The 18,718-nt window shown below is 36.9% G+C and overlaps 2 protein-coding genes across 5 annotated transcripts in view; both read left to right on the top strand.

Annotated features, from left to right (window-relative positions):
* The window catches only part of LOC140768366 (transportin-1-like), a 35,178-nt gene extending 23,961 nt beyond the window's left edge, over positions 1-11,217 (top strand). For all 3 annotated transcript variants that reach the window (XM_073108622.1, XM_073108621.1, XM_073108620.1), the window contains 10 exons: positions 2,159-2,266; positions 6,550-6,651; positions 6,753-6,815; positions 6,886-6,960; positions 8,015-8,086; positions 8,184-8,308; positions 10,216-10,267; positions 10,349-10,417; positions 10,497-10,556; positions 10,643-11,217. In XM_073108622.1, coding sequence (XP_072964723.1) covers positions 2,159-2,266; positions 6,550-6,651; positions 6,753-6,815; positions 6,886-6,960; positions 8,015-8,086; positions 8,184-8,308; positions 10,216-10,267; positions 10,349-10,417; positions 10,497-10,556; positions 10,643-10,726 — 810 coding nt within the window. In that variant the 3' untranslated portion in view covers positions 10,727-11,217. The remainder of the gene's footprint in view (positions 1-2,158; positions 2,267-6,549; positions 6,652-6,752; positions 6,816-6,885; positions 6,961-8,014; positions 8,087-8,183; positions 8,309-10,215; positions 10,268-10,348; positions 10,418-10,496; positions 10,557-10,642) is intronic.
* Positions 11,218-13,888: 2,671 nt separating this feature from the next.
* On the top strand, positions 13,889-18,448 carry LOC140768015 (probable magnesium transporter NIPA6). 2 transcript variants are annotated; one of them, XM_073108086.1, is made up of 9 exons: positions 13,889-14,285; positions 14,381-14,437; positions 14,547-14,637; positions 14,725-14,885; positions 15,007-15,110; positions 15,199-15,336; positions 16,285-16,377; positions 16,459-16,576; positions 17,862-18,448. In XM_073108086.1, the coding sequence occupies exons 1-9, from the start codon at positions 14,123-14,125 to the stop codon at positions 17,990-17,992; spliced, it is 1,056 nt and encodes a 351-aa protein (XP_072964187.1). In that variant the 5' UTR covers positions 13,889-14,122; the 3' UTR covers positions 17,993-18,448. The 2 variants fall into 2 exon arrangements, with proteins under 2 accessions (XP_072964187.1, XP_072964186.1); XM_073108085.1 differs by having other exon boundaries at positions 13,891-14,285; positions 14,983-15,110.
* Positions 18,449-18,718: the final 270 nt, after the last annotated feature.

The following is an 18,718-nucleotide window of genomic DNA, read 5'->3' as shown; positions in this document are numbered from 1 at the left end:
GCTGCAAACACCAATTTGGATATTTATAATTTAACCTATTAAACTTTAATTAAATTTGACGGAAATGATTGATCAGTGAGTCAAGTGGTAATCTCTGATTGCTCCGACGGTGTTTTGGTGATCCAATCTCACAACATGACTTCGACAGGATGGAACAAGAAGAAAAGGAGAAAGAGTAAGAAAAGGGTGATGGGTAGAACAAAATTTAGGATTAGATTTTGATTTATAAGGTAGGTTTTTTTATTTTGATTTGGAAACCGAATTAGATTCAAAGTGGTCGGTATTTCCATAGCCACCACCTACTCGTCTCGTAACGAGCGAGAGGAGGGTAGCGCACGTGACCACATGGGTGCAAATTTTTTTTTTTTTTTTCAATTCTTACATTTGATCTGAGAAATGGACTTATAATAATTTGCTACAGGACTGACTGGAAAGATAACCTATAAGTGCAATTGAAGTGTACTATAATTATGAGATATCATATTTTGTCTTCTTTTAGCATGGTCTTACTATTTTGGTCTGTTAGATAACTTTTTTGGGCTTTTTATTATAATCTTAGATAATTTAGCTAATGTTCATTTTTGCTCACTGAGAAAAATGACCACTGGATTAGTTTGAAGGTGTTACCTTCACAAATTCAAACTTTCAAGTGACTAACTCCTGCTCAACTGAGTAATTTTAACTTTTTAAGTAGCGCTAGTAATTTTGTTTTAAGTCTTCTGTTTTTTATCAATAGTCAGTCTGCTTGTTTGCTGGTTGTGAGCGCTTCCACATGTGATTTGGATTCTATTTATTGGAACTTCTTCAAAGTTAGCAGGAATTAAGGAGCGATTAGACAAATTTGCCTTGATTGTGGTTAGGGGTGTAATCGAGCCTAGTTTTTATCAAGCTTGAATTGAAAATAATTTTGAGCCTAGATTTGCGATCAAACTTGAATTGGAATAATTTTAATTCGAGCCAATTTCGAGCTCGAGCCTAAATGAGCTGATCAATAAGCAATTCTAAACTTTAATCAGTTCCTACCAAATTTTGAGCTTAATGAAGCTTGAATTAAATTAGCTTAATGAAGCTTAAAATAAGGTCTAATTCAAAAATATAAATTAGCAGAATTATCCAAGTACTTAGAAAAGATATATTAGGATCAGAATTCAGAATCAGGGTACATAATAATTTACTTAAGTAAATTTTAGAATATAACATAAGTATAGTGTAGTATAAAAAGTACTATTCATTATATATATAATAATTATTATTATTTCATGCCTTATTGAACCTACTTTATCTAGCAAGCTCATGATCAAGCTTGGCTTGAAATGATTTTTTTAGCCTATTTTGAAGATCAAACTAGGCTCAGCTTGGCTCATTTTTTAAGCTAGCTTGATTGAGCTATATCGAGCCGGCTTGATTATTTTGACAGCCCTAATTGTGGTCTCCTTGGCATCCCCCAGACAAGTTCATGTTGGCCTCTACCTTGGCTGATGAGGGCTTAAGAAAATGATTAGGGGTTTGAGAAATTATGTTAAAGCATAATAATGTATCATCTTGGACAACGATGGCCGTGCTATAGGCACGGCCTGTGCCGACCGTCGGCCGGCACGGCACGTGTCGTAAGATAAGGAGAGAAAAATGTACCACCTTGGCTGTCGTCGTTGGCCTTCGCCATCGCCGCTCCCGGTTGTTGTCGCCGCTCGCCCGAGCTCGCATCGGGTGCCCTAGCCAACTAGGGCACCTTGGTCTCCCTCGGCTAGGGCACTCGGCGCGAGCTCGGGCGAGTGGCGTCGGCGAGAGGCGACGGCGAAGGCCAGCGGCGACGATTACAACGAGCTCGACGACGAGGTCAATGGCGAAGCTATTAGGAGGGGTGCCGTGCGGCACCCCTTGTGCCACGTGCCGGTACGCTGCCGGCATGACCATCCATGATCTTGGATGCACCTATACCTAGAACTCTAACGTGTTTATGCTTAAGTGATAATCTGTGCCGTAACTATCTGTTTTGTATGTTAAATAATCAATATAAGTTGCATTGAACTCAGTAATTCACCTAGTTGCTTCATATGGCATTCAGCAATACAAATTAGAGTGTACCCCTTCTGAATTGCATTCTATATGTCATTGTAGATCTTGTTAATTGCTTGTGGCCTTTGGATTTTAATTGCAGATTGATCATGTTTCAGCCGGTGTTCCATATGATAAAGAGTTTGTTGTCTGCTCATTGGACTTGTTAATAGAGCTTACTGAAGGCCTTGGAAGTGGCATAGAGAAACTGGTAAATTTTTTTCTGAAGAATGATGAACAAGTATAAGTCTCCTAAAAGTAATTATCATAATGGTTAACATGTATGGAGTTGCTTTCCTCTTAGTTTCTTCTCATTTTCTTGACAAAAAGGTGTGTCTTGATTCCTGATATATTTCTTTTGGTCTCTTGGTACTGAAAAATGCGATACTTGTACATCGACTACATCCATGTATAGGACTTTATTAGATACAACTTGATGCCATGGAACTATATACCTTCCATCACCTTAAGACTATACTAAAAGCAGTGATCCCAGAGTTCCCTTAGTTTGAAATAAGGTTTTGGAAATCCTTTTTCAAAGCGTCAAGTAGGAAACTTGCCTTCCTTGCCTTAATGTCTGACCAAAAGATTTTACCCACCCACTAGTGTGTATTTTATTACAATTTTGACTAAGTGAGGGATCAAATGTATAGTTCATTGGGCACGTAATGTAGAGATTTTTGGCCCTAAAAGGGCTTGGGTTTGGAAAATCGCTCTTCTTAATACCCCTATTCTCCCTTCATGAAAGAGCATGTTCTTCTCTGAATCAAGCCTGCTAATACGGACACCAGAGCCCAGACAATAAGGTCTGAAGAAGATCATCGAGTGATAGCCTCTTTAATTGCACTTTAGTAAGACAGAAGACAGATTTGATAGTACCTTTATTTTGAATTAGAAAAAGCAATGCAACATTTGCATAATATGGACTCCCAACATTCATGTGCATGTGAATAAGTCGAATTATTTATCTCTCGGTCTATTAGAAAACTATTTATGGATAGATAAGTATTTAACCCGGAGAGGGCTTAACAGAGATCCAATTTATTTAACCCTATACTCTTATCATATGAATGGAACATATTTGTAAAAAGGAGGAATAAACTAGTTTCCATAAGATTTAATATCTATATCTTCAATACATTTTTTGAGACAACCAATTTATTATCTGCATCTTCAATACATTTTTCGAGAAACCAATCTTATAGGATCCATTTTTCTCGAACAAATGAACTAGGAACATCCAAGATAAGCTTGATAGTAATAGATTTCCAATCATAGAACAAAATCAATTACTGACCAAAGAAGCTATTTCAATGACCTGAAAGGGCAAAAATCTTATGATGATATAGATGCTTGATGTGGTGATCATTTCGAGCGTAATATTCCTAAAACCAATGAGTTTTCGTATTTTGACTTGTTTCTCAATCGTAATCAAACATGAATGGATAAAAACATTCTATGCATGAGAGAAGGCATTAGTCATCTAAGTCAGGCTGGTCATTAGTGCATAATGTATTCCTTTTTTAACTTCCAAGCATCTATGTCACAACCCGAAATCGGAATCATGATCGGTCATGTACCTCAATACGCTTAAGATACACAAAGCCATACTAAAACTATCTAAGTATACAATGATAAGAATTAATAAAAGAGAAGAATTTGTTTTATATAATTTAACCCAATCGTAATGAAAATAACTAATGTCATCACTAATGTATCTCTAAACAAATTGAATTAACAAATGGTTTAAAATATAAAGATCAAAAGAACGGAAAGGTAAAGAGGTAAGTCCTAAGTGGAGGTAGGATCGCGGTGCATCTCGCTTAGTTACCTCGTTACCTAATACCTGAAATATTAGAAGAGAAAAGTCCATGAGCCAACAACTATAGCTTAGTAAATGGAATTCACTCGAAAGTCAAATAAATCTAAAATTTATAACATTAAATAAAAATCTAAATTCAGCGATATAAAATGACAATTCTATTTAGCATATTCTTAAAGTAATAATAATAATAATAATAATAATAATAATAATAATAATAATAATAATAATAATAATAAAGTCATATCTCATAACATGCTCAGTTTCAACATAGCGAAATTTTTCTCAATAGTAAAATGTCATTTGTCTCAATTGGATTTATACCCTATGGATCCACATCAATTAGAAGACACCTTGAGAGGACACTAGGGTCTTATCCTTATAGCTGATCCAGTCAAGGTCATTAGGAGGTGTCACTATGTGATAAACGCATTCTGTCTCTTCCACTAACCGTTGAGAGAGATTAGAGTCACCTCAAAAAATCTTTTTATCTATTCTGGAACTGTTTCCTAATTTTACTAGTCACTTAAGAAAGTCACCGTAGTGATATGAAATAGGACATTTCCCTGGACTTCTAGTTAGGCTTGAGTCATCATGAAATGTCGCAAGCGATTTATACCGGGACTATTCTGTAAATCATACCAAATACTAATTATATTTTTTCCCATTAAAATTTGCAATTTGCATGAAGTATAGCGATGCACTAAATTATATATTTTTTGCACAAAATTATAATAATTAAATTGCACACAGAAAATATAATAAATAAATTTGTACACTAAGAAATACGTGGTTTGATAAAATATACGAAATACAATATGAATAAATATGTGAGTAAACTCACTCACTTGAGTCTAAGTAAGACAATTCAAATCTCTAATATCTAGTCCACATGTTAAAAATCATCACCTTTAAATAATAAAAAAATAGCATAAAATTTAATTTATCCCTAATAAAATTTATGAATTCTAAAACTAAATAAATAGCTAAAATGGGCTGATTTAAACCTATTGGATTGGGGTGGGCTGTAGCTAGCCTGTAGCTCACTTTCTCTTCTCATACTAATCGGGTTGGGCCAAGGCACAACTTAAAATCAACGAAGGACTGGGCTGCAGGTTATCCCACAGCCCATAACTTACTATGAAAGGATCTGGTCGGGTATGAAACCCAAACTTAAACCTGAGAGAAGAAAAGAATTGGCTCAGGTTGAACTAGAGCCCAACCTTTTCTTCCCCAATGAGATTGATGAAGGAGAAAGAAGAAAGGAGGAAAAGGAAGGGAGAGAAAAAAAATAGTCAGCGATCACTATCGCCGGCAATCCGCCGTCCTTATGACCACGCCGACTACACGAGGTGGAGGAGAAGCACTAGCAACGACCAACAACCTTATTCTTTGGCTGGTGGCAATCCGAGCCATAAGAGTTCTCCTTGAAGGTAGCCATGGCACGAGGCCAACGACATGAAGCTCCTGAGCACGAGCAGTGGCAACCTGAAGCCGCTAGTCAACATGATTAGCCGACGAAGCTGCGATCCTCTAAATTAGGTATTTCTATTTTAACATATTAAACTTTAATTAAAATTGAGGGGTAGGAGATGGCTTACCGATGAGTCACATGGTGGTCTCCTATTACTCCGGTGATGCTTCGACGGTACGATCCCATGTTGTGACTTCGACGGCTAAGAAAGAAAAAGAAAGGAAGCTAGGGTAAAAAAAAAGAGAGAGAATTTAGGGTTTAATTTATAGAGAAAAATCCAAATCTAAATCAGATTTGGATTCGACCAAAATACTCGCGGCTGCCTCGTCCCATGTTGGTGAGGGAGAGGGTGAAGGGTGTGCATGTGTAGTGCACATGTGCTCCAAAACATATTTATTATTATTATTATTATTATTTTTATTTTTAGTTTTTATAGTTATCCTCTCTTGGCCTAGCAATACTACTACTGTGGTTGTTGACAATGGCTACATAATTTTTTGCATCAACGAATAAGATACTCAATATATCAATAATGACAAGACGCGAAAACTGTTATTGAATTGTTATTCAATGAGCATTCACAATATTATGCCTTGAAGAGGACTTGTTATTTCCTTCTTATATATGAAGTTACAAAGTGGTTGCGTTAGAATTCATTATATTCTTCTTATCATCTATGACATCATTAAAAGTAGTTCTATAGTTTTTGACATTATAACCATAATGACAGAAGATTTTCTTAAATAAAGATGTTGAGAGTCTAACATAGTAAAAAAAACAAAACCACCGTTTTTTATTAGCTTAAACTTTTAAATTAATTGGTGAGTTAACATGTTATACAAGCAGAGGTCCTAAGTTTCAATTTGCTAGACTATATGTTGTTTGAAACAAAAAAACCTTCGCCTATTTAAGTTAAGCCCACTTCTTGGCCTCTCAAAATATTTTGAGGGGAAATGTTAGAGTATAATATAGTTTAATAATTATTCTCTATCATTTTAAGCTTTTAGAGTAATCGGTGAATCAACAAAAGTAGTAGATTTTTATAGTAGTATTCTTTTGTAGGCGTGAGACCAATCTGTAGGAAGTTGACTAAAAACTCGATTTACTTTTAATCAAAGATATTCTATTATAGCTATGTACCCTTAGTGCTCCTAGTGTGGTAGATAACGTAATCTGGCATTTCTTGCATCTTTTATAGGTTGCACAAAGCAACTTGAGGGACCTACTTCTGCAATGCTGCACAGATGATGCCGCTGATATTCGCCAAAGTGCCTTTGTACTTCTCGGGTACCTTGCAAGAGTGAGTTAAACACATTGATGGTCAACAGTTTTGGCTCTGCCAACTTGCTTTCCTACCAACTGTAAATGCTTGAATGGAGCACATCTTTCCTTGAAAAACAGGTTTGCTCTGTTCATCTTCATCCTCGCCTGCTCGAGTTCCTCAATGCTGCAGCCAAACAATTGGTGATGTACTACTAGACATTCCAAATCTTGATATCTGGCAGGCAATCCTCATAGAATTTCGCTATTGCAGAATCCTCTTGCAGTCAAGGAGGTTGTATCAGTGGCAACCTATTCTTGTTGGGCAATTGGAGAATTAGTGATTAAGGTTAGTGCATTTGGTGCCAAGTACTAAATATGTCCAGTAAAAGTGAAATTGTAGTTGGCCATCATAGGACTAATATATTATAGGAATATTGATTTTTTTTAAAAATTAGATGTCATTGTGATTTATGGTAACTCCATTATCTAGCATAACAAGACTGTCATTCAAAATTTGCTTTCTTCTTAATTTCTTGATTTTTCTTTATGGTTGAATCATTGAATCAGTTCCTCTGCAAAAGTACTGAATTTTACAATTATTTTGTTTGTGTGGCATAGCCTTTCAACTTACTCTCATGTATGACCAGTGCTTTAATGAAGGTGGTAACTCTGGCATTTGTAGGGAGCTATGAGCTTCTTTTTAGCAATGTTGAAGCTTGTGTCAAGCATGAAATCTGACACAGGGATTTTCTGTGTTAATGGCATGAATAGCTTTTTAAAATTGATTGCATTACTTTTCTATGTAGTAATGTCTTATATTTTATCTTTTAACAAAGAAGGACATCATTATTTAGTTTGTTAATCAAGGACTCTTCATTTTTATCCCATTATTTGTGTAATACTTTATGCTCTGACTTGTTGCTATTCCAGTTTAATAAATTTGAGTATGTAATCCTCTTCCTTCCTGTAGATCCAACCAAAGACCTACTGATTTAGGTAAATATTAATGCATTCCCAAACTGGAGGCAATATTTTGGAGGAAACTATGTGTTTATATATTATCATGTATAGAGGTGTTTTTATGAAGAAAAGCACTCTAGTAGGAACTCTATGACATTCAACTCAACAGTACTAAGATGTGATACTCTTAAAAGGGCAAAGTAAAAAGAGTTTATGATCTACTTCAGTGCTCATCAGTAGACAATTTCATAATGAAGTGATAATGAGATTCAAGGCAGTTGTTTTGGCAACCCGTGCATCATTCCATAATTATACTTTGTCATCAGAATTTAATGTGTTAAATTCCATTTAAAGATGCATCAATGGATGTTGACATTTGAGATTGTTTTGTAAGCAATGATACTAGAAATTTCACTTCTATTTCTGTGATTCTATTTCAGGTTAATCAAGAAGTCTCTCCTGTAGCATTGACAGTCGTTTCTTCTTTGGTTCCCCTTCTTCAAAATGCGGGGGTGATTTGATTTTTATGATTTTGTTTGCCAGTCTTTTGAGCTTTTTTACGAATTTATTTGCCAAGTCTTTTTAGCTGATCTTCTGTGATGATTATAGGGTCTCAACAAATCACTTCTAGTAAGCAGTGCTATTACTCTCGGGAGGCTTGGCTGGGTCTGTCCAGAATTTGTAGCACCACACATGAAACATTTCATGGAACCATGGTGTATTGCTTTATGCATGTGAGATGTTACATTCCTTTTTTCCTTTTCAATGACTAGTAACATGTTTTAACTTTCAGTGTAGCCTTGGTTGCTTTTTTGTTAAATGGAAGTTTATTTTATGAGATATTTGATAGATAGGCATTGATGTATGTAATCATGTAAATTTGTAGGTTGCAAATAGGATGGTGTACATTTTTCATGATGTGATTCTGGTTTAGTCAATAGTAAACTAGTTCTCTGTGGCCATCATGTTTCCGGATTGGAGCATGACATATCGCCTCCCGCTATCTTAGGGAACTTGAGTCGTATGGTCCGTACTTGAGTCTCCCCAAACGACTTGTCTTTATGGATTGCATGTCCACATTCCTCGTGTGGGTCCCTCCCGTCACATGGAGGGAGACCCACTATGGCGTCGGCCCACGACTCATTATTTTGAACCGTTGCTTGCCCTAGTCGTAGGTGGCTCGGGCCAATCTCTGGCCATGGGTTACTGAAGCCCTGGTCTTAGTGTAGGCGGTTCATGCCAGGGTCTACTCCGTTCAGTTTCGAGACAAGCCTTGGTTATGGGTGGCTCGGTCTAAGCCCGAGGTGCAAGTGGTACGGGCCAAGCCTTAGGCGTCGTCGGCTTAGACCAAGCCCTAGTCGTTGGATAGGGTAGAGTTTCAATGCGTCGAACTCCATCTCATATGCCTAACCCTAGTGGAGTTAGCTATTTATGTGCATGCCTAAGGGATGGGTCTGCCCCAAAACCTAGGGTGTCCATCTTTTTGACTGGTTCAGTGCTTATCAGTTCGAGGGACACAGCGTTCGCTGTTTGCCATGGTTCTGCTGCGCGCCTCTTTGCTTGTGTCCGTCATGTCCATTCGTCACGGAGTTCACAAATAGTGAATACTATCTTTGCCATGGATGCTTGTATCGAGCCTAATGTCTCGGTGAATTGTTTCGATCAGACCCGTATCACATCACTATAAATTATAAAAACCATCTTTGAATAGTTGGTTTAAGTCACATGGTATAGGTTCTGAGTTTAATTCTTGCTAAGCTTATTTGTTATTTACAATATAAACATCCCTCCATTTAAATTGAGCCTATTTCTTGGGTTTATCAAAAATGTCTCTAGCTTGGAAGAGGGGGTGTTTGAATATAAAAATGACCATTTTCTAACAACTTAAACTTTTGGGTCAGCTGGTTATTGAACAATCATTATGCTATTTTTTTCTGGATGACTTTTAAACTCAAATCTTTCTATCAAAGGTGAATCAATTCCCAATCATTATATGCCAGTTGAACCCACATTTTTACTGCATGCTATTGCAGAATCCTTCATGTCATCTTAGCTTTCTTATCTCTAACGATCGTTCTTTGCATGAGGCACCATCCTTACTGATTTTTATTTTGACCCACTCATAGTGACAGAGAAGCATTATAATGCATTGCTGCGAGTGCATGATTGGAAATAGATTTAATTTACATACTCATCTTTAGTACCAGAATGACTATCTACTTCTATTTAGTGTTTGGAGGTTAGCTATATATTTATATGTGAAAGTGGAACTTTACAATACCACAACGAGAAACGACTATACCATCTAGACATTCATTTGTTGTTCTAATGCTGTGGAGGATCTGGGATCCAATGAAGTAACTGAAGGGTCCAAGGGGTTCATCTGACCCACCCCACATTGATGACTTGGTCCCCTTGGATCCTCCATTATTCAGAGAACTATGTCTCTTCTAACCTAATCTTCTGACAGAGACACAAATATTGGTTGTGTTCTTTCAATTTTTCTATGTGATTCTTTTTTTAACTTGTACACATGGATGAGATAAGAGGTAATGAAAGCTGATACATCTGAAATTTAACTGTTTCTCAGCCATCACACATTTTGGTTTTTATGGAAGTCTTAAGTAGGTTTTCCATGCAGGATAAGAGACAATTCTGAGAAAGAGGATGCCTTCCGTGGCCTTTGTTCAATGGTGTGTTCACTTATTTCTTCATGGTACATTAAAGGCTTTTGTTGCACATAAGTATGCTGAAGTTTGCTTTTGTCTTGTTAGGTGAAGGCAAATCCATCCACTGCTGTGAACTCATTACCTTACATCTGCAAAGCTATTGCAAGTTGGCATGTGAGAATACAAACTCTATGTAGAAAATCTCAGATCTACCATTTAATGTAATTTTTAGCTGATTTTAATCATCTATCAGGACATAAGAAGTGAGGATTTACACAATGAAATTTGCCAAATTTTGATCGGCTATAAACAGGTAAAGTTTCCTTTGTTTTTTTATCAGTCCTTTCCTGATGGCTATGGTTCATACTAGTGCTAATATAACGAATTTTGTTGCTGCAGATACTTGGAAATGGAGCATGGGAACAGTGCATGTCCACACTAGAACCAACTGCTATGCAGAGACTGTCAAGATACGGAGTATAAGAGTGCCCAAGGATCCTACTCTATGGCTGTTCAGTACCATGTTAGTTCATCTTCCATCGAGGAAGATGAAGCTAATCTGCGTTTGGTTTGTCAACCGCTAGGAATAAGATGTATATAAAGCATGTGATTTTAGATGCTCAACAGTGCTGAAAAGATAGTCTTTCCTCGACTAATACATACTGACCAAAAGCACAAGACAAGTGAAAGTTGCTTTCCAGAAAATGCGAGGGATCGGGCACATCAATGATCAAACACTTCCAGAGAGACCGATTCCTTCCTTTTTTTTTTTTGCTTTGTATCCATAGAAATGATTTGGAGCCGTTTGGTGCAATGTGTTTGAAACTGCTGCGTTAGCAAACTTAGCATGCATTTTGGGATACCCGTCTGATTTATAGGTTCTATAAAATTGTGTCTCAGATTGCCAAATAGCGGTCTATGTGCTGTGTGTTGATGACATCTTATATAATAAAAGAAAGGTATTAAATATGCTATTGTTACTATAGTTTGGAGAGAAAATCTGATAAATATTTCTTGTAGTTGTTGATTTTATATTATTTGTTTATAAATATATACCATTTAAGACATTCATCATCACGACAAGCTTGACCTTATTTTATTTTATTTTTATTTTTCCAGTTGTTGAGGTGTATCCGTGTATGAGATTTTTTTATATTTTATTTTCTCAAGGATTCATAATGTCTGAAATCGACAAGGAAAGGATATACACATTTATCCACATATGTTTGACAGTATCTTAAGTTAGTGTTACCTGGAGTATTTATGCAGAAAAGGTTATTGACGAGCAAATATGCAGAGATTGATAGTCTGGCTTGATCTGTGTTAGGCTTGTTAGCCCCGTTATCATTTAGGGAAATATATTTTTTATATTTGCAAATTAAGCCCTTTGTTTTATGAAATATGTGCAGAAAGTATATGCTATTACTTCTGCCAATTAAAATAATATTCTACTCATCCCAAAATACTAAATAAATATGATGAATTGTACAACCCTTGATTGCATAATGTACCCAAGAAAATAAAATACATAATGCCCAACTTTTAATTTAAAAAGAAAAGAATATAATCCCCATTCCCCAACTACTTACCTCGGCCAGTTAGGTTGGATGCTGTCGTTGTGGATCACGAAAGTGGATTCTCTGCAAACCTGATCCAAGGTAAGAGACAACCACGTACGTGACGTCCTGCAATTGGTGACCGAACCAATTAAACTTCTCGGTGTGCTCACGTGGTAAACTGACACTCAGTTCTAAAGAAGAGATAAAGCCAAAAGCCATGCATACTCGTAGGAATAAAAGAAAAGAATAAAGAAAACCTAGGAACAAATCACATCAAACTCATTTAATTATGCATTCAATTTGCCACAACTAACTCATTAATAAAGAGGCTAGAAGAATTGTAATACCCCACCCCAATCTTAAAACTCTTGCATATCTGCCCAAGTGTATTGGTTAAGTCCACTACTTTGGAATGTACATACCAAAGCAGTTGTTAAATGATTCAGACTCCCAGAACTTGAATGGGGTGGGCAACTGGACCATAATAATTAGAGATAATGACCGTGGATAGGTAACCCTGTATCTCTTATAAAGTCTTTCTAAAGTATAAAGACAGTCATAATTACTAGAGATAATGACCGTCGATAGCTAATCGTGTATTATTTTATAGAGTCTAAGATGTTCTTCGTGATAAAGGTTAAAGTATTATAGAAAGAAAATAATAATTATTATAAAGGTAATATTTGGGGGTTATACCCAATCACTATCCTTTGCCTTTGTGAGAATTGGGGTAGAGCTATTTGGTACTTATTTTGTTCCCCACTTGCTATTACTCATCAGGGCGACAGCCCTTTCAATGATTCAATCCGGTGGTTCGTTTTTCACATCTTACCCCCTCTAAAATAACTACTAAGTAACGACTATAAATATAATATGCAAATAACCAAAGTAAATGCAATATTTTTTTTTTTTTTTTTTTTGAAGAACTAAAGGAGATTACGTTAAATTTATCATAAAGGAACATTGTTTATAATGAACTCCTATAGGGTTACAGCCATCCGATTGTGAAAGAATACATGAGCAATATGTCATCGTATAGTGAGCAAACCAAATAGCAAGAATTTACGATAAGTCCGTACGAATGATGAGAACATTTGAGAGGTAGTTTCTCCGAGCAAAACTTTCATAAGAAGGTTTTAATTTTTGTAGGAATGCTAAGAGCCTAGAGACTTTTTCACCCGTCCCAACAATGCTCCTTGCCGAGCGAATTTCGAAGATAGTAGTAGGCAGTTTTGGAGGACGTCTGAATAGATAGGACTGCCAAATCTAGCGATTAGCTCCACGATTAAGAGAGATACACATGTTAATAATCTTATGCATTAAGTCTGCCCTAAAAGCCAAGTAAATAAGGTATTCATTCCACCTACCATTGATGATTAGGTTAGAGACATTAGATAGAGATGATACGTAATTCATGTTCACATGGATAAGCCAGTGGTCCAAGAGGATGGGTGAGATCCAAGAATCATGTCGTACATTCAAACCCCTATCACTGCAAATCACTTTGAGTAGCCCACCCCTTATTTCACGTAAGGCATTAAAAACAAGCCTTTAAGCCTAGGAATAATGTTTAGGCTAGTTTTTAGCTAAGAATAGGGAATGCAAATAGCGAGCCCTCATAACCTAGGTCCACAAATCACCCTCTTCATTTAGGAGTTTATGGATACTTTTGCCGAGAAAAACATCTTTGAACGTAGGTCTCTAATGCCAAGCCCACCATTAATTTTGGGTTGGATAATAATGTCCCAACCAATCAGGTGAAGATTTTTGTTAGACTTGCTTTTCTTTTAGAGAAATTTACGTGAGATTTTTAATACCCGACCTACAAAGAGAGACCTTGGATCCCAGATGATTAAGGGTTCTCCCTGATAGGTTGTATGTATTTAGGATAGCCGACCGCAAGGCGAGTGACAAATGCTCCGGAAAATAAATCTCAGATCTGATCTTATATTTATATTCCAACTACTATTATTTAAATATGGTCAACAGCCTCGTGGTCTAACCCCAACAAATTAATTCTAATAATTTTACGACCCTCATATTCTATAGATACTTATATTTATACTCCAACTACTTTTCTCCGCCTAGCTAACTCTCGTCCGCTCTCTAGCTAACCCTCGTCGGCTCTCTCTCTCATCCTCGATCTCGGATCCAATTTCCAGTCAAACGCCCTTTTATTTTAATAATTCCAATTCGAACCTATCTCTCCCTCTCTCTCTCTCTCTCTCGCGTCTCTCTTCTCGAGCCGCCTCTTGCGGTGGTCCGATGCGCTCCACGTGGAGGTCGGAGCATAGATGAACTGCCGCCCGCCGTCCGATCGATGGACACCGTTCCGATCAACGGCGGCGAGTCGTCGTCGGCACTCTTCGGCGACAACCTGAAGGGCGTCCTCCTAGCCGTCGTTTCCAGTGCCTTCATCGGTGCAAGCTTCATCGTGAAGAAGAAGGGCCTCAAGCGCGCCGGCGCCGCCGGGCAACGGGCCGGTAAACCCTAGCCCTAATTTTAGCTTCCCAAAGTATTAATCTTGCGTGCTAACATGGAAAGGTCGTTCCTTTTGGCTGCCTTGGTGATTTGGTAGGTGTAGGAGGGTATGGGTATCTCCTGGAACCGCTCTGGTGGGTCGGGATGGTGACCAGTAAGTGTTTTTTCTTTTCTTTTGTCTTTTTTGCTCCCCTTTTTATTTGTTTTAGGTTGATTTAATGGGAATCCAATAAAGAATTATGGTAAAAATTGGAACTTTGCAGTGATTATTGGGGAAATTGCGAACTTTGTGGCTTACATCTTTGCCCCGGCAGTTCTTGTGACGCCGCTGGGTGCATTGAGCATCATAGTCAGGTAGGAATTGGAAGAAAGAAAGAACAAGACGAGATGTAATTTTTGTTCATTTTGTGCTAATTTTGATTTGGGGAATTGGTTGAACAGTGCTGTCCTGGCCCATTTTATCCTGAAAGAGAAGCTCCAGAGAATGGGGGTGTTGGGTTGTGTGCTTTGCATCGTGGGTTCGACGGTGATTGTGCTTCATGCTCCTGAGGAGAAGACACCTAGCTCGGTGGATCAGATATGGAATTTGGCAACACAACCAGGTATGTGTGGTGGCCTTGGGTTATTCCTTTCCTTCATTGGATGTTGAGATTGACAACATCTTATGCATGCTTTCATTGTATGATGCGTTTTGTATAGCCTTTCTTTTGTACATGGCATCAGCGGTTGCTGTTTCACTAGTTCTAATGCTGCATTGCTCTCCACGGTATGGACAAACAAACATAATGGTCTACTTGGGTATATGCTCTGTAATTGGATCTTTGACGGTAAATGATGTTCCTAATGATGATATTTAAATATTTGTCTTTTGTGATTTCTGGTGAAATGTTTTGATGTATGCTTATTGTTTTGTAGGTGATGAGTATCAAGGCCATAGGCATTGCCATCAAACTAACTGTGCAGGGAATAAACCAGACTGGTTATTTCCAGACCTGGATATTTGCTATGGTTGCCGTCTCCTGCATCGTCATTCAATTAAATTATCTGAACAAGGTACACACGAGAAGCAAACCATTCACTTTCAAACTGCCATCTGGCTCTGTCTATGATTTTGAACCTGAACATTCCTTTGAAATGTTGCAAATTTGTCTTCTTTTATGTTGACTGTAATGATTGAGACCTTTGTACATATATCTAAAATTCAATATTTTAGTTTCCAGTGCATTACAAATTTCTTGTATGAAATATTTTATAATATAGCAATTTTCTCTCTAATGTAATCACTAATCGATATAATGTTTGAACTCAATCAAAATTGCTGAAATTGTCATTTTCTAGAATTTGCTTATTTCATAGCTAGATATCTATCAATTTGCATAGGAAATAATTATTTGATCCCTTTAACCACAGAGCTGAAATCTTTACAAGCATTTTTTAAGTGCATTCTCTGTAGCAAAATTAACTTTTAAAGTAGGTGTTTTTCTTCTAAACTTAGTGGTCTCCCTATCAGATGTTATACTCATAGTCAATTTCTATGCTTGATCTTGATTCATGGTAGTATAGAGAAAGGGGTTAACCTAGTTGTGAAAACATGGTTAGTAGCAGTAGAAGTTGCTCGACAGCCATCAGTTGCAAATTCACCTATTCATCTGTATGTTCTATGTGACAGTGATACTATCACCTTCAGAATGCACCTTCAATTTATATAAATTTCTCCTAGAAACATCTGATTTTGAAAATGGAAAAACCTAATGAACTACCTTTTTATGATATTGTTGTATGCAAATTTATGATGCAGAGACAATCTGGGATTGCCATTACTGTTAGATTTCTTCTGCAATATGTGGTTATGTCATGAGTATGTTAATTAGCTAGCAAGGTGATTATGTGAATTTTAATGTGGGAGTTGTCCAGGATAATACATTTTCTCACCTTTACACGTATCATTTCTGAGATCCAAATAATGCATATGATTTCATATTTACCTTCCAATATTTTCAGGCGTTAGATACTTTCAATACTGCTGTTGTTTCTCCTATCTACTATGCCATGTTCACAACTCTAACAATTCTTGCAAGTGCCATCATGTTCAAGGTATATTTGATCCAAAAAGCTTATGCATGGTGGTTTGGCTTTGTTCCATAGAAAACTAACTTTGACTTTCCAATTGTCTAGGACTGGTCTGGACAGAGTGCAAGCAGTATTGCATCTGAGATTTGTGGTTTTATTACAGTGCTTTCTGGCACTACAGTACTGCATTCCACAAGAGAACCAGACTCACCTTCCTCTACAGGTACATGATTGCTATCTTAATGCTGTATGAGATAATGTTTTATTCCAATATTCGTTCTCTTTCTGAGTTTTTGTCCAAAAAATTCTCTTTCTGATCTTGCAAATTTTAATAGATAAACATGTATAAATCAAATAGCATTTCATGTTGTTGGTTTTTCATTTTGTGATAAATTTTGGCCTTACATGTATATTTTGGTTACAATATATGAATTGGAAGATGCTATACTTTGAGCTCACGCAACAGCAGGTAGGGCTGTCAATAAATGAGCCGCTCATATTCGACTTGGGTTTAGCTCTGCTCGTAATGAGTTGAACTGCGCCTAAATAGAAAATAGGGCTTGAAATTTAATTTCCAGCCAAGTCTGAGCCGAAGCCGACTTGCTCAGGCTCGGCTTGATAAGCCGCTGTCGCCGCTGCCTTCTTCTCTAATCAAGCTTGGGTTTGGCTCGAGTTGAACAGAGCTGAGCCTAAACATCAATTACAGCTCAAAACTAATTTTAAGCCGAGCTTGAGTAAGAGTCGGCTCACTCAAGCTCAGCTTGTTTACATTCCTAATAGCAAGATAGCTAAAATTAAATTATACATGAAAATTATGTTATTTCTTATCAAGTTTCTTATTAGTCATACTTCAAATAAAATTATGATATTTTATTATAAATATTCTTTAATAACGGATAAATTGGAGAATTTTGTGTGGGTATTTGGCATGGCAAGTTAGTAGTACATCATCCTTCTCTCTTTTTTATCATATATATGTCTATCCCTCCATACTTTTTTCACTTCCCAACAATAGAGGATTTCAAATATTTAGACTATTGAACTTTAAATACTATCATCCTTTGTGTTTTGACTAACTGCACAAATGAAATTCTAAAATATTTAGCAATTCTGCCATTATCCCTACCCAACATTTTGTTAGAATCAAGGGTGCAATTAAGCTTCTGATGGATATGTATGGATGCACTACTGTTTTCCTTTGACCCATATGCAGATGATTTCAAGAAGCTACTGATATATTATACTAGATTGATTTTTGGAGTTTAGTTATATCAGCACAATAAAGGACCGCAAAACTTCTATGCAGGAACTTTTCTTTTGGAACTAAGTCTTGTTCAGGAGAATTAATGTTCAATTGAACACTGAGCTTGTGGGGAGGCAATGACAAACTCCCCATCGCTCAGTAGAAAATTAGAGTTTAATTCCTCACTATGATTTATTAAAACATACTTGTAGAAATGCCTGATACTATGCATGATGAGTGACTAAATGTTCATTTTGTATTGTAGATTTGTATACACCACTATCTCCTAGAATATTTTGGCATATCCAAGGGAATGGGGAGGTAGAAAAATCCAAAGACGACGACTTGTTATCCAATGACTTCATTGCTGTTGTGCGACAAGACTACTTTATTTAGAGAGCTCATGGATGGTAGCTTGATTCTTACTGAACTCACAAATGTGGCCCGATGGAGACTCGACCCCCCTTTCCCCATGCATGTTCATCGCCTACAGTCCCATGATCTGTCTTGGTTTTTTATTGGCTCTAAGTTATCTCAAAATTTTGCAGAAGATGTACACAAGGACTTGTTGGTTGGTGATGTTAAGCGAGTCTCCTTTTTTCTGGCCTCAGTTACATTTAATGTAGCTCCCTATGATCTTTGTTTTGTTAAACAAGCCTTGTCTGTCTTTCTTGGAAGCAATTTTTTCCCTCAGTCTTTCATGTTATTATTCATGGTTGTAGCAGTTGGTCTGATCCAGTTTATACTAGAGCAACAGGACCAGTCTTGTATTGCAGGTGTGTAATTTGATATACAGTGTACAGCCCATCTTTTAAGTAGTGAAAATGTTCAGTTATTTTGATCTTGGATCAATCAAGATAGGATGGCCTAAAATATCTCCTGGTACATTTTCTTTTAGCATATGCAAACCCGTTTGGTTGTGGGATAAATATAAATTTATTCTAATATAGTGAGGTCGAGCCTTCGAGGTTGAAGCAATTTGGTGGTGGCTCCTCGTGCATCCCACAAGTGAACAAGAGGTTACATAATTTTGCTTCCTTTAAAACTTTATTGATACCTAAACAGTTTTCACTAGCAAACATAATTGGAAAAAAAATAAGGAGAAATGAAAAGAACATTCAA

This window comes from Typha angustifolia, chromosome 10 (genome assembly GCF_048772165.1).
Source record: "Typha angustifolia cultivar Huaian chromosome 10, ASM4877216v1, whole genome shotgun sequence".
NCBI lineage: Eukaryota > Viridiplantae > Streptophyta > Magnoliopsida > Poales > Typhaceae > Typha > Typha angustifolia.
Note: the sequence above shows the minus strand (reverse complement) of the source record. Positions and strands in the feature narration are given on the sequence as shown.